Raw genomic sequence first — 26,094 nt, forward strand, 5'->3', positions numbered from 1 at the left:
CTGGTTCTTATATAGCGCTTTTCTACTCATCTGAGCACTCAAAGCGCTTCACACAACTTGTGCATTCACCCATTCGCACAAGCACATTTTTCTAAGTGCTTCATCACACACATTCATACTCCGATGGATGCATCGGAGAGCAATTTGGGGTTAGTATCTTGCCCAAGGATATTTGGCATGCAGACTAGTGGAAGCAGGAATTGAACCACCAACCTTCCGATCAGTAGATGACCTGCTCTACCACCTGAGCTACAGCCACCCCAGAAGTCTACAATATTTGAAACATAAAAGATATAAAATGATTCTATGGAAAATACAATACCTTACAGTGTATACACGTATGACTAGGTCATTGAATCAGTGTCTGTTTTGAGTCTCGAGTAAAATGCCTGCAATGATATTTAATGTCCAGCAGGTGTCAGTATGGAGCAAAACAGCAACACTGTCGACTCAGTATCGATACAGTTTTGGGAATGTGCTGAAACGCTTCACAAAGCCTCATCTGCCCATCACTACTAGAGAGTGTCTATATGTGTCCACTCCTCTTAGTGTTAAATGAACACTTTTGACAGTGTTATATTTTTAAAAGTAACCTAGTTAGGTTTGAAGATTTACTGTAAATGGTCTCGCTAGAAGTCTGACTAGCTATCCAAACAGCTAAACATGAACCCAGGAACTCCAGACAATAAATGAGAGCTTATGAAGTTTACTGGTTCTTTCATTTTTTGAAACTGTAACAATAAAGCATATGTGGAATTGTACATTACTCATCTGTACTGTTAACAACAACATGTGCCTTAAACCAATTACCTAACAATGCATTTGAGAAGCTAGCATGACGATTAGCACCGCTAATTAGCATATGAATTGGCGATCTCATTTACATATGAATAGCACATAGAAAACTTGTTAACTGTGGTCCATCACACATAAAGACAGTCCTTGGAGTGTCTCATTGCTTTTCACCATTAAATACTTACAGACAATGCTTTAACAAACACCCAAAAGAAGAACATGAATGTGGCGCGGCCATCTTGAAACAGCATAGCAAGAAAACATCCACTTCCTGTTTAACTCTTCTTCTACTGTCATAAAACATCGACTTAAAGGGGCCACAGGGTGGCACATTTTACTAACATTCAAAACATGAAATTAACTAAGCAGTAACATAACATTTACAATGACTAACACTGAGCAGTGCTGATTTTCTAACCCTGAAAAATAACTCAAAATGTTAGAAATATTCCAGTGTTAGAATTTTTTTTTAAATATGACAATCATAATATGTTCTCTTTGCTTCGTTTTCTTAAGAAAATGATATGTTTTATATATATATACACACACACACATACATATACATATATATATATATATATATATATATATATATATATATATATAAATATATTTACATATCTATATATATATATCTATATATATATATATATATATATATATAGATATATATATAGATATATATATATAGATATATATAGATATATATATATTTATATATATATATATTTACATATCTATATATATATAGCCTCACCTCTGTCAGTGCGCCCCAGGGCAGCTGTGGCTACAATGTAGCTTGCCATCGCCAGTGTGTGAATGCGTGTGTGAATGGGTGAATGACTGAATGTAGTGTAAAGCGCTTTGGGATCCTTAAGGACTAGAAAAGCGCTATACAAATGCAGGCCATTTACCATTACCATATATATATATATATATATATATATATATATATATATATTTTTTTTTTTTTTTAATTTATTTATTTATTTTTTTTTTGCTTTACACTCAAATTGGGTAATATATTGATAACTGAACTTGGTTCCATTATCACGATATTACCAAGTTTGGTTATGGCTAAAATAATAATAAAATAATAATTAATATCTGAATGTTTGCGTAGTGAAACCAATTAGACTATTCACTTCCACTAATAGTCATCAGAGCAAAGACCTTTTGTGGCTCTGATTCCTTTTGCTTCTGACTAATCTAACAAAATAGCCCTTTTGTCAGATCCACCAACTTGTCTCTGTTCAGTATTTCTCTGTCACAATTCTTCTTTTTCTCATCCAGTGTCCCTTGAGCCTGTAACAGGTTTTGTTTTTCCATTACTAATTTGTCTCCGCAAACTGAAACTTGTCTTTTTTTTCCTACTGGTTCTTCCTCATCTCCTGAAGTTCCCCGTTGAGTTGTTTTTTCTGATTTTCCAATTTCTCCTTATTTTTTTTTTCACTACAGCAACAACAGAAACAACAACAAGACATGTCAATCAAAAGATGAAATGCACAAATATGCAAATATTATTTACTCTCTGCAAATATGCAAGGAGTAAATGATATTGCAGTATAGTAAATTTTCTCTCGTAGTATTTTATTCCACTGTAAAACAATAAACCACATGTCGATTTCAGAATCAGAATCAGAAAGAGTTTTATTGCCAAATGTTGAGCAAGTTTACAACATTAGGAAATTGCTGCGGTACTTAGAGCAAACATACTGTCGTATAACGCTTATATAGACATAAAAAAATAAAAATAAGAATCAAAAGTGCTAAGTAGATAGATATATACATGAGTGCAGGTGGTGATCAGTGCCAAACATGGCATGATGCAGTGAACACAGCGTAGGGTCATGTGTTAGTGGTGGGAACAGTCATACGGTTATTGTTCATGAGTCCAACAGCAGAGGGGAAGAAACTGTTTTTATGGCGAGAGGTTCTGGTGCGACTGGACCGGAGCCTCCTGCCTGAGGGGAGCAGGTCAAACAGACTGTGTCCAGGGTGAGAAGGGTCAGCTGAGATCCGAGCTGCACGCCCCAGTGTCCTGGAGGTGTACAGGTCCTGCAGAGATGGGAGTCTGCAGCCAATCACCTTCTCAGCAGAGCGCATTTCCTTATGATACCAACTATCAAACCACCTGCAATCAGTCCAGCAATTGTAAAACCCACCACCTTGGAAGTGTACACTGAAAAGAAATAAGATATCTGGCATCAATGAAATCATGTATAGAAGACAGCCCAATTAATATTTAATGCAAATAGCTCTAATTATAAATATCTCAGTATACATGAACAAGTAAGCCAACCTCTGCTTGTGTCGGACTCAGTTAAATTTAAGGCCAAAGTTCTCCAGTAAAATCATTTTTACTTCCATATTTGTGATGTCTAATCTTAGGTAATCTTAGTGTTTGAAGATTTAAGTTGACCTTGGTGCACTTATCACAAACTCTGTGGCATGATAGAGAAAATAAATTCTGCCTTATCAGACTATTGTTACACCCCTTGTACTTTATAAGGTTCAATGTTCATTTGATCTGTAAATAATATATGTACTGAGGAGTGTAAAATGGCTAACAGCAGAGGGCAGAGTGGAACTAACAAAAAGCGAGAGACGAAAACAGCCATTACTGAATGTTATAATTCAGAGGAATGAAGATTAGTTATGGATAGTTTTTTTAAATATTGGATTTAATCTGCTATGTAATCAGTTACATCCCCCATTAGTCCAAGTATCTTTGTTTTGAAATGCTTAAGTTGGAACTCTAAAAACAAACAAACAAACAAACAAAAATGACAATAATGAATGAATTATTTAATTAAATAAATAATTTTACTCACCCAAAAAGTAACAAATAGCCAGAGAATGGGTCACATCTGTGACATTTAACATTATTAGTGTATAGCAGTAATATATATTTCTACTTACACCATCAACACCAGCAATACATTAAACAGGAAGAGGAAGTCCCAACCTACATTCTATCTTTGCTGTATTTCAGTCCAGTGTTCTCACAGTCAACAGTAAGAGATTATGGATTATGCAGCTCTAAGTATCCGACTTTGTAAGTACTGATTCTACCAATTAATTAATTAATATATTAATTAATACCAATTAATTCTACCAATTAATCATTCAGTAGCAATCACATATGTCTGATGCACAAAATTCCATTTGTCTCTTCAGTAACTGCTGTTTTAGTGACGATGGCCGTACAAGCTGACCACAGTAACTTTGCTGGTGAGTAAGAAGCAGTTTCTTCCTGATATAAAGTGTAATTTTAGATTTCAACTACCTTCAAAACTGTTTGAAGCTCTGAAACTGTAGTCTTTAATGGTCTGCATTTTTTAACACAAGCAGATCCTGCCTAGAAAGTAACGTCACTGCCTTTGGAGTTTTATTTTTTTTATTTTGTAATACTAACACATTTTGAAATATTTTTTTCTTATTTTAAGAACAGATAATTCATTTGATTGCTTTCTTTCTTCATATCTCTGTCTCAGGTGCAGTTTTTGCTCGCGTTGTTCCAGACAAGCATCAGTTCTTTGAATACGATAATGTCTCTGTACATTGTGAGGAAGATAAGAGCATCGGTGAATGGATCGTGAGGTGGAAATCCCATAAAATAACAAACTCTTCCCTCACATTGAGCATATCAGCATCACCCTGCACAATTTATCCCATCTTTGAAAGACACAGTGGAGAATACTGGTGTGAAAATGAAAAGGGAGAACGAAGTGAGGTTGTGAACATTTCTGTCACTGGTATGTTGGGTGACTATATGCTTTATTTATATTTATATGCAGTGTTGGGAAGGTTACTTTTAAAATGTATTCCATTACAGAATACAGAATACATGCCCCAAAATGTATTCTCAATGAGAGTAACATATTCTGAATACTTTGGATTACTTAATATATTATCATGCTGTTTACAACTACATGAATGTACTATTGCTGTGATTTATTACTGTTACTGAAGGTCCGCGGCTCCGAACCGTAGTAAAGGGACCTCTGGCTAATACGGTGGGTTCTGTGTCGGGCTCGTAGCCGAAAAATAGCTTTACTTTGTTGTCTGGGTCAACTTTGCTAGCGAGAGACAGAGAGAGGCGTTGAAAGGCTGCTCCAACGGAACTTATTGTTTTTGGAGGAAAACACGAACACGGTGTACTGTCGAGTCTTAATAGCTTACTTACAACTGGGCTCGTCAGGCACTCTTCTTGGCTGCAGTGGTTATTATTATATTTACATGCTTCCTGCTCCCGTTTTTGCTCGATGACAGCTCGTACTTTTCCTTTTTCTCCCTCCCTCGCTCACAGACACATAACGTGTATGGCAGTCCATTCTCCATTCAGCACGGACTACACTGCCTATGATGCTATATTCTTTAGAGCTATACCTGTAGCATTCTGCCTATTAGCTTAGCACAACAACAACAGGCGCTCTCTCACCCAGGAAACACGCAGAGAGAGAGCGTGTTACCCTGTAACCATGGCAACCGTAACGCTGCCGCCTGGAACAACAGAACATAGCTGTCAAACAAAACCCAAACAGGCCTGACCCGCCACAATATGAAACAGGGAAGTACCGCCGTGTAATCCATTTATTTCAACAAAGTAACTGTATTCTAAATACCACCTTTTTAAACGGTAACTGTAACGGAATACAATTACTCATATTTTGTATTTTAAATACGTAACGGCGGTACATGTATTCCGTTACTCCCCAACACTGTTTATATGTTACTAACCTTACTAATGTCCACTGATAATATATGGCAACATTTCTTTAAAATATCCCCCTATAAGGGGACAATCAAGATGAATATGAAGAACATTTTTTATACTCATCAGTGCACTAATACTCAATAATATCTGTTAACAAGAGATACAAAAGTAGTTAAGGGTACAGAGTAAAACCTAATAACCAGCAGTCTATAATACAAGTCAGGTCCTACTTTAGTTTTTTTTTAGCACTTTTCATAAAAATCTAATTTTCCTTAGTGAGATCTTTACTAAAACATGTTAAAAATTAACTGATAAAATATATTCTAATTACTTCCCAGCTGGTTTTGTAATCCTGGAAAGTCCAACCTGCCCTGTGAAGGAGGGAAATGAGGTGACCCTAAATTGTACAAACAAGAAAACTCAGTCAGAACACATAACTGACTTCTACAAAGATGGTTTATCTCTTGGGACCTGGTATCAAAGCAGCATGACCATCAAAAATGTCTCCAAGTCTGATGAAGGACTCTACAAGTGCAGCATATCTGGAGCTGGAGAATCACCAGAGAGCTGGTTAACTGTTATAAAACAAAGCAAAGGTGATTTAGATCATATATATATATATATATATATATATATATATATATATATATATATATATATATATATGTTTTATTTGTTTTTGTTTTTATTTTTCCTGAATTGTTAATATCTTCAATGTAGACTTTCCAGTGCCTCACAAAGAGACTGATCTTCCATATAGTCCCTTCCCTAAAATGCTCTGGACTGTTATCTGTGTTTTACTGGTCGATCTGTTGTTGTTCTTGGTGGGCCTGCTTCTTCAAAACAAATGCAAAGGTACAGAAACCATGTCTCCCAGAAAGTAGACAGATATAAATAGACTTTTCATTCAATTTAATTTCCTAATATGTCAGGTATTAGGTATAATAATTATTATCAGACTTATTTACCAGATAAGTAAATTGTACTATTAAAAGAATGCAACAGAGGATTATGTTTTGCTTTTGTTGTAGTTTTTTTTAAAATGTTTTAGCTTCTGACATGTTGATTATTAGACATCATTGCATTAACATTCCCTAACATTTCCCTTGCTCTCTTTCCTACTAATGTATTTTTTTCTTGGTTTTTTTCAGTATCAGCCTGTTTTTCATCAGTACAAGGTTCACGCTCATGTGAAGACAACACAGGTGAGAAACTGCATACTTGTTCACTGGACACAAAATAAAACAAAATAAAAAAACAAAATAAAAATAAAATAAAGTCTCAGTCAGTGGATGTTCAGTTTGTGGTTAAAATCATGCAAACAGTTGAATGACCCACAGGGTCATTCTCTGAAACATCAGACAAATCTGAACAAAGTTCCCACCTTACTACCTCAGAATGAGCTGATTTCCTTCCAGAGTAAGTTTAACATGTACAGTGCATCCTGAAAGCATTCACAGTGCTTCACTTGCTCCACATTTTGTCATGTTACACCCTTATTTCAAAATTGATTAAATTAATTTTCACCTCAAAATTCTACACCCAATACTCCATAATGACAAAGAGACAAAGTGTAATAAAAAACAAAAATATAACAGGTCTGTAGACAGGTCTTGTTTGTAGATTTAAAGACAAGTTTGTATCCAAGCACAGATGTACAGAAGGGGACAGAAAAAAAATTCTCCAGCACCTAGGGTGCCAGTGAGCACAGTGGCCCCCATCACTCGTAAAATAGAAAAGGTTTGGTATTACAAGGGCTCGTCCTAGTCCTGGCCAGTCTGAGCAATCAGGGTAGAAGGGCTTTAATCAGGGCTTTTACTGCTCAGTAAAAGGGACACGAATGCCCGTCTAGAGTTTGCCAAAGAGGAGGGACTCTCAGACCATGAGAATCAAAATGATTTGGTTTGATCTGAACCAGGTACTGCTCATTACCTGGCCACTGCCATGCCTTCATTGAAGCAAGGGAGTCACTTCATCATGATGTGATGATGTTTTTTTCATCAGAAACTGGATCTAGTCCGGTATGATGGCGCCTTTGTTTGGCTTTGCCGCTGCCGGCCGTGGTTTCTCTGTGATGTTTTTCTCGGCCTTTTTGCTTTCGCTTTTTGTCACTAATGTGTTGGCTGCCCTTGTCTATGATCGCCTGACCCTATTATCCATCCGATCCTTTATGATAAGTCCAGATGCCTCATCCTCCTGCGATTTTATTCTTTCCAAGAAACTGGACTTCTTATTTCTAACTGAAACCTGGCAGCGCGATGTTGACTTTTCATCCTTCATCGAACTCTGTCCGAGTGGGTACTCATTCATCAGCCAGCCTCGGACGTCGGGTCCAAGAGGAGGTGTCGCTGCGGTGTTTGGAAGCCGGTTTTACTGTCGCGCAGTGTTGGTCGGACATTTTTCATCCTTTGAACTACAGCTGGTTAGAATTGGAAATAAAGATCCATTTTACTGTGCTGTAGTGTATCGTCCACCTGGCCTAAACAGTATGTTTTTAAAGGAGTTCAGTGACTTTTTATCCTCCACTTTGAAGCTGTCCAGACTGGTTATAGTCGGGGATTTTAATATACACGTTGATGATGACTCTGACCTCTTTGGTAGAGGTTTCCTTAGCGTCATGGATTCTTTTCATTTTACTCAGCATGTGTCTGGTCCCACACTCATCAAAGGACACACACTGGACCTTGTTTTTACTTTAGGTTTACACATTGATTTTATTTGTACTGAGGACGGACATATTTATTTCGGACCATCATTGTATTCTTTTTAACCTGTCCTTTCATCTGTCCCTCTCTCCTATTCGACACGTGGTTAGCGCTCACATCTTAAATTCCTCTACTGCTGTTAAATTTTCCGATGCCTTTAATTTAGTTTTATCTCCTTATAACGATGTTCTTTTTTTAACAAATCTTTTTAATAATCATTGTCTTTCTATTTTAGACAATGTTTGTCCTGTCAAAACTAGACTAGCTCCGGTTTCAAATTCGTCTCCCTGGATAAATGACAGCATTCGCTTCTTAAAGCATTGCTGCCGTAAGGTTGAGCGTTTATGGAGGAAAACGCGTTTGCATGTCCATCTCCTTCATTTAAAGGACCTTTTAGTCTCTTTTAACCCTTCAGTTCGAGATACAAGGGCGGCCTATTTCTCAGACTTAGTGTCTAAGAGCAGAAGTAACCCCAAGGTACTATTCAACACCATTAGTGATGTTGTTGCTCCTGCTCCACCTGCTGTCCCAATTTCATCAAATGAAGATTGTGAAAAATTTCTTTCTTTCTTCGTTGAAAAAGTCAGTAACGTGAGGAACAATATCTCTCCTTCTGTGTCTCTCTTGTCTGCTCCAACTCAAGCTAGGCCTGTTATTTTAGAAAGATTTTTACCTGTGTCCTTACCAGAGCTGGTCAAGTTAGTTAATTCGATGAAAGCGTCCTCCTTCTCTCTTGATATTTTACTTGGATCTTTGTTTAAAAATGTCTTTCAGTCTATTGGTCCCTGTGTGCTCACAATTATCAATACCTCACTGGTTTCTGGTCAGGTCCCTGTTTATTGTAAGAATGCTGTCATTCACCCACTGTTAAAAAAAACCCTAAGCTTGATGCTTCTCTTCTTAGTAGCTACAGACCGATTTCAAAATTACCGTTCATTGCTAAGATTTTAGTAAAGGTTGTGGCTAAGCAGCTTATAGCTGTTCTAGATGAATACAGCATTCTGGATAAATTCCAGTCTGGCTTTCGTAGAGCTCACTCTACTGAAACTACACTTCTTAGAGTCTCCAACGACATTTTGATGAGATGTGATGCAGGAGAATGCTCCATTCTGTTGATGTTGGACCTGACCTCCGCCTTTGATACTGTGGACCATCATATTCTGCTAGATAGGCTGAGACACTGGGTGGGTATATCAGGGGCTGCTTTGGACTGGTTTGAATCCTATTTGCATGAAGGATTCTTTTCTGTGGCTACCTCTAAGTACCTCTTCCTCTTCTACTTTTCTTGCCTATGGTGTGCCACAAGGTTCAGTTTTGGGGTCTTTATTGTTCTTGCTGTATTTACTTCCTCTTCAACACTTGTTGAGCACTTTTAAGGACATTTCGTATCACTGCTATGTAGATAATATTCAGTTATATATCTCCTTTAACCCTTTAAAGCCGGTCGGAGCGGGCACACTCCGTTTTCCCTAACTATTTTTAAATCCCGGTAGCACTGCAACTGCGTAAGCTAGCGCAATATTTTTTTTTTGCATATGAAACCGGAGGAGTTGTACTTGCATGCTATGCCATCAGCTTGTCCTAGGTCACAGTTTCCTTCCACACATAGCTTTGCAAAAACTGCATAAAAAGCACTTGCAGCAACAAAAACATAATATTCCAGAAACACGCTTTGCCAAACCGATCAGCTGTTCGTAACACTTCCTACGTTGGAATAGACGTCAGCGCAAACTATTGCATGTCCGCCATGACCTGCCCGAAACCGGAAGTGACATCATTTTCGCGGAAATGTAGTTTTTCACCATCAGTGCCTTGTAAGCCTATAGTGGTGTTTTTAAAAAGTTTAAAAAGTTATGTTTGACTTCATGACTTCCTGTGTCGTTTCTGGGATGCTTAGAAGTCAAATTGAACTGCTGAAAATAGTTTCTTTTGATGCATATGCTGCTTTTTTGCAAATTTGCACTATAATATTTACTTTTGTTTTTCCTGGAGTATATAAAAATTGGTGTATTTCAAAAATAAAACTATGAAGACACTCAAAATAAATTTCCTGTGGTGGGAAACTATTTTGTGCAACTTTTTTGTATTTACAGTTTTGAGGGATAAGCCTCTTAAATTTCTCTAACTAGAAATATATGTTAAAAATTTTTTTGTAGTTTATTACACTTTTTTGCACTTTATGTAATTACTATGCACTTAATGCGTACACATTATTAAAATTTGGGCTATAATGGTTGTATTGATGTATAGCAACTTGAAATGCACCCAAAAATGGCACTACAGCATGTAAAAATATAATATAAGCTCTGGCGGACTTGGTTCTATGGTAGGTCTTAAAGGGTTAAGCCCCATGATGTTTCCAAGCTACAGATTTTGCACAAGTGCATAGACTCCATTAGAGGTTGGATGGCTGGAAACTTTCTTCAACTAAATGGGGAGAAGACTGAAGTCCTTGTTTATGCTCGTAAAAATTTTGTACCAAGTGTTATGGAAAACTTGGGTCCACTTGCTACATTTGCCAAACCGTCTATCAGGAACCTTGGTGTTACTACTGACTCAGCCCTGACTTTGGATGCTCATGTAAAATCTCTGGTTCGCTCCTGTTTTTATCACTTGAGAAACATTGCTAAGCTGAGTCCTATTGTATCGCGCTGAAATTGTCATTCATGCATTTGTTTCATCTTGTTGTAATTCTTTGTTTACTTGTTTATGTAAAGCCTCTTTGGAGCATCTGCAATTTGTTCAGAATGCTGCTGCAAAGCTTCTGACCAAGTCCTCCAAGTACTCCCATGTCACACCCCTGCTGATTCAGCTGCACTGGCTCCCCATTAAATTCAGAATCCACTTTAAGGTTTTGACCTTGACTTTCAGGGCTCTGCATAGACAAGCACCAACATATATAAGTGAACTTTTACATCCATACATTCCCAGCAGGTCCCTGAGGTCATGTGACCAGGGTTTGCTGGTTTTCCAACACACGAGGCTGAAAACAAAAGGCGACAAAGCTTTTGTAACTGTGGCCGCCAGATCGTGGAACTCTCTCCCTTTGAGCCTGAGATCTGTGGACTACATGGTCGCTTTCAAAAAACAGCTAAAAACTCATCTTTTTAAACTTGCTTTTGGTTGATTTTTAATTTTAGGTTTTAGCTTCTGTGAAGCACTTTGTGATTTTTATCTAGAAAGGTGCTATATATATATATATATATATATATATATATATATATATATATATATATATATATATGCTATATAAATAAAATTTTACTTACTTTACTTAAGTAATTGAGGAAAAAATGAATGCAGCAATGTACAGAGATGTCCTTGGTGATAACCTGCACCAGAGCGCTCCAGACCAAAGACTAGGGGAAAGGTTTATCTTCCAATAGATTCAAGATTCAAGATTTTTATTTGCCATTTGCACACAGAACTGACAGTCCATGCACATTGGAATTCTTGTGCAGAGCTTTCCAGGTCACGTCACACTTTTTACAGTATAAAGACAGAGCAGCTAAAAAAGAAAGATAGAAATAAAGTAAGAAGTGGCGCAATCATATTATTTGCTATATACATTAAAAAAAAACTGTACAGAGAGTGTTGTAATACACTTCTAGTATTGCACTCATAATATTGCAAATTTTTCACAGATCTGTTACGCAAGTCTGTTGTGAGTATATTGCACATTAGTTTGTGAACATTCAAAATGAGGTAAAGTAGTGCTGTTTTATTTTAAGTGTTCTGTGTTTTTTGTTTGCCATCAGTCTGACTGTGGCGTATTCAGTGTTGTGTTTATATTTCAGTGTTTGTGTTTTGCCATCAATCTGACAATTGCGGGGAAGAAGCTGTTGAAAAACCTTGTTCTGTGTGTGATGATGCTGTCCGCTCTGTTGTGGCTCAGATTGTATATGCAGTTTTTGTGTCTGAGCAGAGATGGTGCTGGATGGTGTGAGTCCCTGATAATTCTCTCTGCTCATTTTTGGCAGTGTTGTGCGTACAGAAGGTCCATGGAAGGAAGTTTTGTTCCTATAATCCTCTCCACAGGCTTTATGACTCTTTGCAGAGCCTTCCTCTCTGTCTGTGTGGTGTTTCCATACCAGACAGTGATACCTGCGGTGAGGATGCTCTCTATCAGTCCTCTGTAGGCCTGGGTGAAAGGGCGGTGGTTCATGCTGGCTTTCCTGAGCACCCAAATGAAATAAAGCCTTTGCTGGGCTTTTTTCACTGTTGTTGGGGTGTTGAGAGTCCAGCTCAGGTGTGATGCAACCTGCAGTCCCAGGAATCTGTGGCCGTTGGCCCTCTCCACCTCTGTCACTTTGATGATAAGAGGCTGCAGGGGAGGGAGGTTCTTCCTGAAGTCCAGTATTAATTCCTTGGTCTTGTCCGTGTTGAGGATGAGGTAGTTTTTTTTCCCTCACCATAGACAAGAACGTTGTTTTACTAGAGACCTGTACCCAGACTCGTCCCCCCTCCTTGATATGGCAGCCTCGCTTCTGTCAGTCTGTCCCAGGGCAGCTGTGGCTACAACCATAGCTTGCCTCCACCAGTGTGTGAATGCGAGAGTGAATGAATAGTGGCATTGTAAAGGGTGCCTTGAAAAGCGCTATATAAATCCAATCCATTATTATTATTACAAGGTCATTAAGATAAGATGGGGTCTGATTATTTAAGACCTTGTATGTGAGGAGCAGGATTTTGAATTCAATTCTGGATTTAACAGGAAATCAAAACAGGAGAAATATGCTCTCTCTTTCTAGTCCCTGTCAGGACTCTTGCTGCAGCATTTTGGATCAACTGAAGGCTTTTCAGCGAGTTTTTTGGACATCCTGATAATAATGAATTGCAGTAGTTCAGCCGGGAAGTAATAAATGCATAAACTAGTTTTTCAGCGTCACTCTGAGACAGGATATTTCTTTCTTTAGAGATGTTGTGCAAATAGAAGAAGGCAGTCTTACATATTTGTTTAATATGTGCGTTGAAGGGCATATCCTGGTCAAAAATGACTTCAAGGTTCCTCACAGTGTTACTGGAGGCCAAGGTAATGCCATCCAGAGTAAGATTTTCAGGGCCGAGTACAATAATCTCAGTTTTATCTGAATCAAGAAGCAGAAAGTTAGCGGGCATCCAGGTCTTTATGTCTTTAAGAGATTCCTGCAGTTTAACTAATTGGTGTGTGTTATTTGGCTTCATGAACAAATAGAGCTGGGTGTCATCTGCATAGCAGTGAAAATGTATGCTATGTCTTCTAATGATGCTGCCTAGGGGAAGCATGTATAATGTAAACAGAATTGGTCCTAGCACTGAACCCTGTGGAACTCCATAATTAACCTCAGTGTGTGAAGAGGACTCTCCATTTACATGCACAAATTGGAGTCTATTAGATAGATATGATACAGACCACTGCAGCACAGTACCTGTAATACCTACAGCATGTTCTAATCGCTCTAATAGGATATTATGGTCCACAGTATCGAATGCTGCACTAAGGTCTAGCAGGACAAGCACAGAGATGAGTCCACTGTCAGAGGCCATAAGAAGATCATTTGTAACCTTCACTAAAGCTGTTTCTGTGCTGTGATGAGCTCTGAAACCTGACTGAAACTCTTCAAATAAACCATTCGTCTGCAGATGATCTGTTAGCTGTTTGACAACTACTCTTTCAATGATTTTTGATATGAAAGGAAGGTTGGAGATTGGCCTATAATTAGCTAAGACTGCTGGGTCTAGAGATGCTTTTTGAGTAAAGGTTTAACTACAGCCAGCTTGAAGGCCTGTAGTACATAGCCGATTATTAGAGAAAGGTTGATCATATTTAAGATCGAAGAATTAATTAATGGCAGGACTTCTTTGAGCAGTTTTGTAGGAATGGGGTCTAAAAGACACGTTGATGGTTTGGAGGAAGTAATTATTGAAGTTAACTCAGAAAGATCATGTCACGAGGCCGAGTGGCCTGTACTGAGCAGGACTCAGGTGCAGAAACCCAGAGCAGAGACAGCAGATGATGTGACAATTTATTAGGCGTAGTGCAAAAAACGTAGCAAAGACAAAAAACAATAAGACGTGGAGTTTGAGGTGGCGTGGCCTGGGAAACGTGGGCGAGGGAACGGGATGCAGAGTGGAGCTGAGCAGGGAACAGTCACACTGAAGAGAGAAGACAGTGGAGTTAGGGAGGTAGTGGAGGCAGCTCTGAAGTGGCAAGTTGTAAGGGTAGCAATTCTTACTTGCAGTAGGGAACATGGAGTGTTGAGAGGGGGGTAAGAGAATCCAGGGAGGGCTGAGTGGCGTAGAAAGGCTGACCTGAGATCCGGGGCTTCAGATGGAGTGTGATGGCAGGAGGGCAGGCAGGTGAGGCACAGAGGGATTTTCAAAATGATTGCTTGGTATCCTGAGTCTGGAGGTGGAGCGTGAGCCAAGGTGAAAACAGCAATTGCAGCACAAGAGAGTCTGGTTAACAAGATAAATCACAGCAAGAGCTTGAAGCATAAGGCCTGTTATCAACATGTGTTGATGACGAACTGGCAGTGAATGAACATCAATGTGTGGCTTAAATCCCTCTGGCTTGATTGCCTGCAATAGGCTCCAGGTGTGCAGGAGTTGGCCCTGCCCAGGGGCGGATCCCAGGTAGGTTCAGGAGCCTTATGGAAATTCCAGCCACCCACTGCAGACCATGACAGATCAATTGGAGAAACTTAACATCAATGGTACTAAAAGTAGCTGTAGATAATATTACATCTGTGGGATGATTGTTGGTAATTTTTTCTCTAATGATAAAAAAATGTTATCTTTTATTTTAGAAACCTGGGGTTGTTCTTATTTTCTTCAATCAGTGACAAATAGTAAGATGTTCTGGCTTTGCGGGGGGCTTTCCTATAAAGCAGCAAACTATTTCTCCAGGCTAAATGATGATCCTCTAAATTTGTGACACGCCATTTCCTCCCCAGCTTACGAGTCATCTGCTTTAGGATACGTGTTTGAGAATTATACCACGGAGTCAGGTACTTCTGATTTGAGGCCTTAGTTTTCACTGGAGCTACAGTATCATAACAGCTGGTTTATTCTCCTACCTTCGATCTCTCTAGTCTACCTCTTCAAGCGGCTGGCCAAGGCTGTGAGTCGTTGCTTGGCAGTTTCCAAAGCCAGGTATGGATATCTTGCTGTACTTCTTAGGCATCTTCTTTGTTGTACCTTTCTGCAACTCCGTTAGTTGGCTAACCTCCCTCCGTGCTACTTTGATCTTGTCCTCTAGCCTCCTTCTCCATGGAGGGTACTGCCCCTTGTGGCTGTTCAATTTGTAGCCCAGCATCTCACTGATCACTGCTGCTGTAGTGTAGATCAGCTTGTTAGTCTTGGTAATGGTGGCTGTAGGTATCATCCGTAGTGCTGCATTAACATCATCTAGCAGACCTTTTGAGGGTACTTCATGTAGTCTTGGTAACCGGGGGTCTAGATTTCAAGCTTGGCCATGATCCTCTTTCAGGTCAGTTCCTCTCGCAATCAACGATCCTTCTTCTATCGCACTTGGGGCTTGGTAGCGAATCTCGGGTCATCCCCCTGACCTGGCGTCCTGGCTCTCCTTTGCCGTAGCATTTGTGTTGTACCTCGTCAGTCTCTAGCTGTGAGAGCAGTCCCTTCTTTCGAATATCAGATTCTCTAAGGTTGTAACATGACAAAATGTGGTACAAGTGAAGTGCTGTGAATACTTCCCAGACACTGTATATAATGAAGCCATAAACATTTTATTTTTCCTGCTTTCAATATCAAGTACATCGTGGTGGGTCAAATCTGGCACTTTTTGAATCACATTTAATTCACATTTATTCAGTTATTTTGAGCCCCTTTAACTCACACCCCTAAGCTCACATCCTGCTTATGTAATTTTTTTTTAGATTTTTCATTTGTCAAGTGTCCCTGACACAGAAAATACATGGTAACAGAAAAATGAAACAAACGCATACAATTTTTAGAAATGTTGACATTAAGTGAACATTATTATTTAAAGTATTTCTATATCATAACCATTTAACAATTTAGTAATGACAAATATCTTTTAATTGTAGTTCAATGATTAGATGCACCGGAAGCACTATAATGCATAATAATAATACAATACATACTGTGTCCATGAAATGGATGTTAAAAACTTCACATTACATCCTCATAACAACCCCACCCTCTTTTTTTTTTTAACATTTCAGTCTTGCAAGAGGAGTACACACAAGTGTCATATGGCGTGGTAGAGAAAGGTAACCTTTATGAGTCACTGATATTTTGTTAGGGTTTTTAAGAATTAATGTACATAAATGATAGCATGTGAGAAAACTCTTTCAAAGTTTTGTATTATCTTGTTAGATGGAAACAATTGAATTGCCATTGATCGCAACCACAACTACTGCTTTGTATGCATCTATCGAGCTTTATATAAAATGATTATTTAACACAGGTGAGAAATATACAGAGAAAATTTATAGAGAGAAAATAGATTTTGAATTTGATACATGTTTCCAAAACAGAACTGGAAGTATCCAGGGAAGACGTCGAGACTGTCATCTATTCTTCAGTGAATTGAGGCTCATGCATCCACCCATCCTATCCTGCTTATCCACTGTTGCCAACTCTTCAGTAAGGAAAATCGCTATTGGCTGTCCTAAAAGTTGCTAGAAGTCACTAAATGATGTCATCATTACTAGTCCCCCCTAGTAGGGACTCCAAAGCACTTTACACACCCAGTCATCCACCCATTCACACACACATTCACACACTGGTGGAGGCAAGCTACAGTTGTAGCCACAGCTGCCCTGGGGCGCACTGACAGAAGCGAGGCTGCCATATCGCACCATCGGCCCTTCTGACATCAATTAACCTAACCCTACTAACTGACTTACTGACTGAGGCCCATACATTTTTTATTTGCTGGATTTTCTTTTGCTAGACTATTAAACATTAAAAGTTATTATGCTATTAACACAGATTTCTTTTTTTCTCTCTCTGAAATGGCACATCTACATTCTTCTGTGTGTATTTTAAATTTTGTTTATTTTGTATTGTCTGCTTTTGTATTTTTTTTTTTAAACTTTTATCTTTTTTTGTTTTTCTGCAGTCAGTGTAATTTGTAAAACCAAAACAATAAAGGAACAAAAAATAACAAAATACCGTATTTTTCAGACCATAAAGCGCACCGGATTATAAGGCGTAATGTCGATGAACGGGTTCTGACTAACATGAGGTTAGCCATTAATAAACTGCAACCACACGACGTGGATGGATTATCTCAGTTGTTCTCCTGAATGAAGTTTGGTCCGTTTACAGCATCTTTCCATGCGATTTCATTTGTCCCCAACCATCAGGAAACCTCATGTTAACTTTTATCAAGTGGAAAAAGCATTCATTCTCCAGCTTCACTATGTTTATGTTATGATAACTTAGCTGTGACTCTAGCGATCATGTAGCACATCATTATATACCAGGTAGCCCAACTTCAGTAATCCTATAAAAGTCACTGCTCTTTAGTTTTCTGTCTTCATTTCTGTTGGAAGTCATAGAAGAGCTGTATGTTTTAATTTAGTAGTTTGGACCCAGATTACTCCGCGAGGCTCCTGACTAGAGTAGCCATAATGCTCCGACACTGCATAAAGCAGTACGGCTTCGTAGCTTACCAAAGTCAGACTAAATCATTTTTTGGCAGATTTTTGAGTGTGCCACATAAAATTGGTTCAAGGTCAGTAAGCACAACTAGAATTCATACATAAGGTGCACTGGATTATAAGGTGTACTGACGATTTTGAGAAAATTAAAGGATTTTAAGTGCGCGTTATAGCCCGAAAAAAATATGGAAACTGTTTTTAACTCCTGTGTACCCTAATGTCAGGAAATACAGAAAGTACAGAAACCAGTTGGAGAGCCAAGGATATTCAAGTTCTAACACAAATAAAGTTGTACTCTCATTTTCTCAGGCTCTTCTAATTAGTTCTTCTATCTAAAACTACCATAATGAATGTATGTTTCAGTGGCAAAGAGCAGATTGTGCCTATTATTACATATGCAAACATAGATTCATCACATCCCCCACCCACTGTCTCTATATTGGTCTCTGTCTTAGTCACATTGTTGGTGTCAGTTGAACCACCTTGTGTTACCTGCTCAGTTTGTTACCACGTCTGAAGATGTTGTTCAAATAAACACAGATGCTGCTTCTTTTTAAAAACATTCACTGTGGTTAGCAACCAACATGACAGCACACTGCTGCTTTATGTTCCTATTAACATATTAAACCACTGACATCTATTAAAAACACACCGTCACTAATGAAGCACTGTGTATTTCTGAAAACCACATGCTCAAAGTAAGTTCAACTCAAGTTAACCGGAACATGAACTGACACTAAAAATTTCCATCGCTGTTATGATAGTTCAGTTAAGTATTTATTAAGCATTTATATTTTTACCATTTAGAATGAAAATGAAACACAGTGTTCTTCCTCTCCTTCCCCTTCCAGAGATGCAGCACATGAGCTTGTGTGAGTTTCTTTCTTAACTGAACATGACAATTTCAGATTTACTCGTAGTACTAGTAGGTGTGCTTCAATTGTGCTTCAGTAAGAAACATTGTTATGTTTCCAGTGTGATGCTCAGTTAGTAACCTGTTATGTTGTAAACTGTTTGGATGTGCTTGTGAAAAATACATAATACAGTACTGACTGGACCTTGCAAACTTGTGGTCTCAAGTACACCCAACAGTGCTCAGTACACCCAACTATGAGGAAACATCAGGAGGAATGTCTAACTCCAGCTTTTCAGTCAGATGAACCACTGGTGCACCTGACTCACACGGTCATTTATGAAATGCTCAACTAATTCTAGCATGATAGCTCATGGCTAGATTTCCCCATTTCACTGCAGCTAGCCAGTAATGAGAAACTACTTACTGATAAAGTCACACAACAGAGTACGCCCTTGTTTTCTTTTTTCTTTTCTTTTTGTTATAAAACCCATTGTTGGAGTCAGGTACAGTGCAAAGATGACTCCCTTAGACTGCTTTTGAGTTTTAGTTTCTTTGTTTTCCACTGCATCACTGGTTTTGTGTTCTTATGTATTTGACAATATTTTTACCTGCCAGTTGAAAAAACATTACTCCCTTAATGCTCAACCCTCTGCCGTAGCAGTAGCTTGATGTTGAAGTATGGTGACCACAACTTACAAACACCTGCATCTACATTTGAGTTTGATCATTGGATAATAAGCCATTTCCAAAAATATATTTTTTTTTCAAATTTTCAAGCTCCAAGTTGTTGGAATCAGCAGGAAATGCAGATCATACATTGTAAACTGGACCCAAATGCAGACAGGCACAGGTAGACTGCAGGGAACAAAAACTAAATGTTTAGTTGATTAAATAGCTGATGAAAGTACAACATAACAAAAAGAAAAGAATACAAAAGGAAACAGACAGTCTGTAAATGGACAAAGGGAGACTAAGACAAACAAATATACAAACAAACTAAGAACTGAAACCTAGACCAAATACATGTCAGAATACATGAAGTACATATTAAACCATGAATCAACATAGAGTATTCAAATAATCACTAGTAAGTTCAGAAACATAGAAACGCTGGATCAAATGACCCAGGACCAATGACTACTTATGACTCTTTGTTGCCCCCTAGTGTTTGATACATCTATATACTCTGAATTGCCCCCATGATATAAATAAAGTTATGTTGAAAAAAAAACAAAAACAAAACAGAACAAACACAGTTTAGGTCTATTTTAGTAGTAGTATGTTCAGCAGTGTGTTACTAAGGGGAATAACATTATTTGAGCACTTGCACAGTTAAAATTGTATTTATTGTACTGCTGTGTGTTTTTTTTTCCACTCTGGTGCTATTGGACAGTATGTCATTAGTGTTAGATAATTTTATGGAGTAATGGTTTTTCTCTAGTTAGGTCACCATTTTATTCATATGATCAAGGTGCAATATGGGTGATGCATTTAATGACTTTCTTCAATTAATGCAAATATTCCATCTGCTTTAGGTTTTTCATTTCCTGAGTGGCTCATTGTTTCCTGTGATTCATTCACCACATCGGACTTCAGCACTGCCTCAAGCTTTTACAAGAAATTTGATGTTGTCAGAAAACAGTGTGGAAGGACTCGCATGGAAAACTCACCTGCCTGCCAGCTCTCCACTAGTTTTACTTTCAACCTTCCTCTCACTCAGAGGAAACCTTGGGCCTAAAATGTATAATTTCCACGCAAGACTTTTCCATCTTCCAATTTCACAAATGTCAATTCAGCAGTTCACCTCAAACTCAGTTAACATCCTTCCATTTGCAAAGCTCCTGGTTTAAATAAAACATTTCTGCCTCTCGCTACTAGTATCTGACTTCAGAGTCCATCTCAGCCACCATGACATCATAAGTGTTGCTTGCATGTTATTTCTTGTTTTTTATGGCCATGATTCATTTTAGATTTTTGTAGATCATTTTGTTATATATTAAAGATACAGCTGTCTTTTTCTTATGCCTGTGTTATGCTTAACCCCTTGACCCCTGCATGTAGAACTGGAGTTGTGCAGAAACTCCCTAATTGAGTGTCCTTTTTTATTTCTTATGGTACTCAACTACGGTGGGACCCTGTATAAGTAGGGTCTGTTTCTTCTGTTCCAGTGAATTCCTTACTGCACCTCTGTGTGCTCTGTGTGGACTGAATTCCTTCTTGTACAAATAAAACTTTCAAAGGACAGCTCCAGCAGATTTCCTTTATTTAGGCACTAAATTTCCACAGCATCAAAATTTATGTTGACATATATTGAAATGCATCACTTTACACTACTTCACCAAACAAATTCTAAATGTGGTAATTTGCAAATAAACAGAGGAACTGTAACATTACAGCATTTGCTGAGTGTTATGGATAGACATTGGCTTTAACCAGAAGCAAATTTAAGACCAACCTACTAGTGCATGAGCATTTCTTCTTCCTGCGAAAAAATGATCACACTATTATTGTGATCGCTGTACTCTTTTTTTTTCTTCCTCTGATATCAGTGTACTGTCTTCACAAATACTGTGTCCTGAGTCCGTACTCTGTAAACCAGGGCTTGCCACAGTTTCTATATATTGTAACAGTTTCTCTATGCTTAGTAGTAGTTTTTCAGATGCTGTCACTGTGTCATTCACACTCCATTTGCATTCTGAGACTTTTTTTTTAAGATCTAAAGATGGCGCACTAGAGGAACCTTTTTCTTGCTCCTTTGAGTGGAGCTCCATTTCACTGGCCTCCACCACTTCCTCCATTTTCATTAATTGCAGTTTAAATTTATCTTTCTCTTCTTTCAATTCTTTCTTGTGTGACATCAGTTTCCCCACCATGTTTTTGTGTTCTTCCTCCTTCTTCTGTAATTCTTTTGTAAGTTTGGTCATGTCATCCTTCATTTTTTGATTCTCTGTGTGATCCAAGTTCTCTTGTTGTCGGGTCATAGTGGTTTCTGTTATCAAACAGACAAACAGGAAGTTTCACAGCTAATGTGTGCACGGATGCTTGAAAGTTTAACAGGACAGAAAAGAACAACTTAAATGTGACTTAATATTAGAATCTCAGTAGGGCATTTAAATAATACATTTTAATTCCAATGTGTTTCAGTGACAAAAATATTTTCAAAAAAATGGTAAAAACCCATCTGTATTTTTTATTGCTACTTTAACAAAACCTATAAACAGACATATGAAGAGTTATACTGTGAATTTCACAAATCCAAGAAGGTTAAAACTAATACACTGTTGACTTAACTTACTGTTTTTGTTTTTCCACAAAGCAAAGATGAGTACAAGGACACTCATGACACAAGCAGTCATGCTGATGGCAATGCAAGCTGCAGAGCTACATGGAGTCCCAAAAAAATCATCTGAAATATGAGAAAAAGTTAGACTTATGAATATATACAAATATAGAAGCATACCCAAATAAAGTTATTTTATACCTGGAACATGTATGTGTGTCTCTCTGCTCTGGCTTATTTTCTTCTGTTGGACTCTGCAGGTGATGTTGTTGCTGTGTCTCTTCTCCACAGTCACTCTGCTGCTGACAGTATAGAGGTCATCAGGACCTCTGAGGGTCTCTGTAGGTCCAGCAGAGAGGAGGTTTCCCTCACCGTCCAACCACAGCAGCTCAGGCTCTGGATACCAGCCTGCAGACTCACACTGTAACACCACTCCACTTATGGATTGTTCAATCCCAGTTAACCTTACAACTGCCTGGGAAACACTCCCTGATGAGCAAAATGAGCATCAATTGAAGGACAGAGTAATAATTATCACCCCAAGCATGCAGTACTAATGGCTATTAAAACACTTCTGAATAAACACATAAAAAAGGCACAAAAATAACTTCTGCTTACCAACAACAAGCTGGACAGTAGTCTCTTTATCCAAATCTGGAAAGTAACATCTGTATATTCCTCTGTCTGAGTGTTTTACTTTGGAGAGTTTCAGTGAAATATCTCCATGCTTCAGTTTAGTGATGTCTACTGATGTTCGTCCTTTGAAAGATGAATGCTGATTAACATGAAGGTCTTGACCTTCATGCCACACATGGACAAATCTGGGTTTAAGGTCAGGTCTTGCCCACTCAAAGGTCATAGCAGAAGCATCTGAAGCCGGTTTCAGATGGCATGGCAAAATAATGTCATCACCCACCATCACAGTTACTGCCTGCGATGGACCAATGACCTGAATCTGACCTGCAAAGATGATTCCTGCAATGAGACCCTTACTTATCCAAACTTATTTTATAAAATTGTTATTTATATGTAACAGCTGAACACAACAATTGTATGTTTTTTTTTTTCAAACCCAATGCCAATCAGCATAACATGTTATGCTATCAGTGACAGTTAAAATCACCCATTACTAAAAATCCAAATCTACAACACTCTAAAAAAAGATGCAGTCTTTAATCAAGTCTGTTTATTTTGTTTTGTTTTCCCAAAGTTACCTTCACAGCAGCATGTTAGGAGAAGCAGAACAGGGGCCTGATGAAAAATGAAACATGTTAGACTTGATGTAGGCTGCCTCTTACTTCGCTTTAGCACCATGATGTTCTGTGAAAGAATGAATAAATAATAAATAAAAAAAAAAAAAAAAAAACTTATGTTCAGACTGTGCTGTATTGTGAATATATAAGAACTACTGCTAGATTGATTAATTTGCTGCAATCCAATATTTAACCTCTTTAATGCATAAAAGATAAAACAGATGTGTACTACTGCATGCATGTAAAAAAATAATACAATAGCTCTGGGATTCAGGGGAAGAGGCGAGTGAAACAACCTGCCAGGGCTCCTTTATAGTCTTCTGATCTAAACTCTTTCAAGTGTGCTGCATAAGATTGGTGCTAGGGGTCACATGCTGCCCTCTTGCTGTAATAATATCAGGCGTATTTGTAATCTGTTTGGCCTGCAGCTGTTTTATTTATCTCTTTCTGCCATTGCTTACTGCATTGCATTTTGCAGATTGCAAGTTGGAGGTCAGTTACATAAACTGAGTACATTCTGAACGAAATGTTATGGGTACAAATATTTTGAGAGATGATACTTCCCACATGTGGTCAACAGCAGAAATTACTATATCTATAAAGGTCCCCGTTATTGAAATCATTGTAATATATATTCAGCAGCATGAACATTCATATGGTTTATGCATTTATACATACAACAGCATTGGATAGTGGTATAGAACCAAACACAAGCTGACAATTTGTATTACCAGCCAAATATTTCAACACACCCATTCATCTCAAAAATCAGGACTTAGGACTTATTAATATCAGGAGCTGACCTTATCAAAACAAAACCAGCTTAAGTTAAAGATGAAGAACTTACAAATTAACAGCTAAATTCTAGCCACACAACCAATCATATGACTACCATTAGCCTACTAGTTTGTTTAAATATGGTTGAACCTGGTAATGACAGTTTTTATTGAGTTGTTTACAGTACTCGGTCATAGAATACAAATGTATGACTTCTGTTTCAATAACTGTCATACTCAACCTCAAAATGAATTAACCACTGTCTTATGCAGAAAAATTAATAGTAATATTCAAATTTCCTGAGTAACTCAATCATAAAATGCTGAATATCAAGCTGTCGATTTTTAAAACCACTATTTAAACACGAAGACAGTGTGCCCCCCACCTATATCTACATGACAACTAATTATCACCAAGTAATGTCAAAACAAGATTTCATACCTGTTGTTGCTCTCAACATTTACTTCAGTGTAGTCAGTAAGTGAAAGTACTATAATAATGTACGTTGATCTAGGATTTATAAGATCAAGGTACACTCTGGTTATCTCTGTCTCTGGTAATTATTGACTTGCAATACTTTGCCTGCTGAGCATAATTAAAGACAAAGCAATAGAAGTGTGTAAGATGTGAGTATGAGTAGTTCAGAACCAATAGTACATTGCTGTTGTAACTTTTCAGGGGGTAAAGGGTTACATCCTGGAAAGATCGCCAGTCTATTGCAGACCTAACACAAAGAGACAGACAACCATTTGCACAGACAGTCACACATATGGGCAACCCTACTGCCTTAACTGCATGTCTTTGGAAAAAAGGAAGTAGCTGAAGTACTGGGACAGAACACAGATAAACATGGCGAGAACATGCAAACTCTACACAAAAGTAAAAGTTAGTAATTTATTAATTGACCTACACAAATTAAGCTACAGAAAAAGTGCCGATGTGCATTTCAACAGGAACTGGAATTAATAAAGTACAGCAATGAGATTTAACACCAAGTGGGAGCGCCTGCACAAATGTCTTTACCTTTGAAACATACAGTGTTGTCTGTTTGTCAGTTAGAAAAAAAACAAGCCAAAAACAAAAACAAAACTGAAACCCAGTTGTAATGTATACTGATCATACAAACCAAAACAGCTGATGAGTAGAAATTTGTTTTTATAAGAAAGGCAATCGACACCTGTGCACTATGTGCAGAACTAGGCTGGTAAACCATTAACAGCTTGGAGTTTTTATTGGAGTTTTTTTTTTTTACAATACCCAGACATAAAATACAAATATGTGACTCTCAGACAACCTCAAAATAAATGTACTCTTTCTTCATGCACAGAAATTGTAGATGATTGACCTCCCTTATGTTACAGTTAATTATTAATTATATTATTCCATTTTGTTACGAAGAAAGCTCAGTGGAGCTTCAATAACTGAGAAATGAGAATTTCATATTTAAAAACATTTTTCAAACACAAAGTCAGTTTGATCAGTGTGTTGTACATTATCAACTACTCAGTCACTATTACAAGTAGAGTATCTGTTGTCTGTAGCATCTGGTCCACATCGAGCACAAAAGTTCCATATGTTCTCTGCTCGTCATCTAGTTTCGATTTGACATTTAATAGGTCATCTTTTTCTTTCAAAAAGTCAGGTGTGTCCTCTACTTGTCGAAGCTTCATCTTGTTCTCATTTCTCCTGGTCTCTATTCTTTCACGCTGCTGTGTAAGTTGATCTCTGTGTTTCTCAAGCTCCTTCTTTAGTTCCGTCAGGGTATTAATCACTGCATTTTTCTTTTCCAAACCTATCATCAATCCAACACAGAAACATGTTAAAAAAACAACTTTTTTTCAAGTGTAACACACACAGATCACATAATTTTGAAGAACATGTTTACATGAAGGTATAATTCAGTTTTTTTTTTTCCAAACTCAGGGAAAGAAAACTCACGAAAGGCATTATACTAAAGAAGTATCACACAAAGACAACAGGAACTAGAACTATATTTACCATACAGAAAACTACACCTGTCTACAACTGCAGTTGGAAGCATGTACTAATAAACCCTCTTGATTACGCTAAAGA

At 37.9% G+C, this 26,094-nt stretch overlaps 2 protein-coding genes across 2 annotated transcripts; one reads left to right on the top strand and one right to left on the bottom strand.

Moving 5' to 3' along the window:
- Positions 1–3,822: 3,822 nt before the first annotated feature.
- Positions 3,823–7,501, top strand: LOC148103720 (low affinity immunoglobulin gamma Fc region receptor III-A-like). The gene is made up of 7 exons (XM_087838194.1): positions 3,823–3,853; positions 3,976–4,029; positions 4,293–4,553; positions 5,854–6,111; positions 6,236–6,370; positions 6,667–6,720; positions 7,434–7,501. Exons 1-7 carry the CDS (start codon positions 3,823–3,825, stop codon positions 7,499–7,501), a joined length of 861 nt encoding a protein of 286 aa, XP_087694320.1.
- Positions 7,502–21,169: 13,668 nt separating this feature from the next.
- Positions 21,170–23,305, bottom strand: LOC102783196 (butyrophilin subfamily 3 member A2-like). The gene is made up of 6 exons (XM_087838195.1): positions 23,290–23,305; positions 22,600–22,966; positions 22,193–22,476; positions 22,007–22,117; positions 21,381–21,700; positions 21,170–21,193 (listed from the first exon to the last, which is right to left on the bottom strand). The coding sequence occupies exons 1-6, from the start codon at positions 23,303–23,305 to the stop codon at positions 21,170–21,172; spliced, it is 1,122 nt and encodes a 373-aa protein (XP_087694321.1).
- Positions 23,306–26,094: the final 2,789 nt, after the last annotated feature.

This window comes from Neolamprologus brichardi, chromosome 3 (genome assembly GCF_056152115.1).
Source record: "Neolamprologus brichardi isolate AB-2024 chromosome 3, ASM5615211v1, whole genome shotgun sequence".
Classification (NCBI taxonomy): Eukaryota; Metazoa; Chordata; class Actinopteri; order Cichliformes; family Cichlidae; genus Neolamprologus; species Neolamprologus brichardi.

What these genes read in the sequence shown, in the direction of transcription:
- LOC102783196 (XM_087838195.1), bottom strand. An exon ending in GACACACATACATGTTCCAG is followed by an intron (nt 22,118 to 22,192) that starts GTATAAAATAAC and finishes CTCATATTTCAG; the next exon opens with ATGATTTTTTTGGGACTCCA. An exon ending in AATGGAGTGTGAATGACACA is followed by an intron (nt 21,194 to 21,380) that starts GTGACAGCATCT and finishes ATTTTTTCGCAG; the next exon opens with GAAGAAGAAATGCTCATGCA.
- LOC148103720 (XM_087838194.1), top strand. Translation starts at nt 3,823, where the DNA reads ATGGATTATGCAGCTCTAAGTATCCGACTTT. An exon ending in TGTGAACATTTCTGTCACTG is followed by an intron (nt 4,554 to 5,853) that starts GTATGTTGGGTG and finishes ATTACTTCCCAG; the next exon opens with CTGGTTTTGTAATCCTGGAA. An exon ending in TCTTCAAAACAAATGCAAAG is followed by an intron (nt 6,371 to 6,666) that starts GTACAGAAACCA and finishes GGTTTTTTTCAG; the next exon opens with TATCAGCCTGTTTTTCATCA.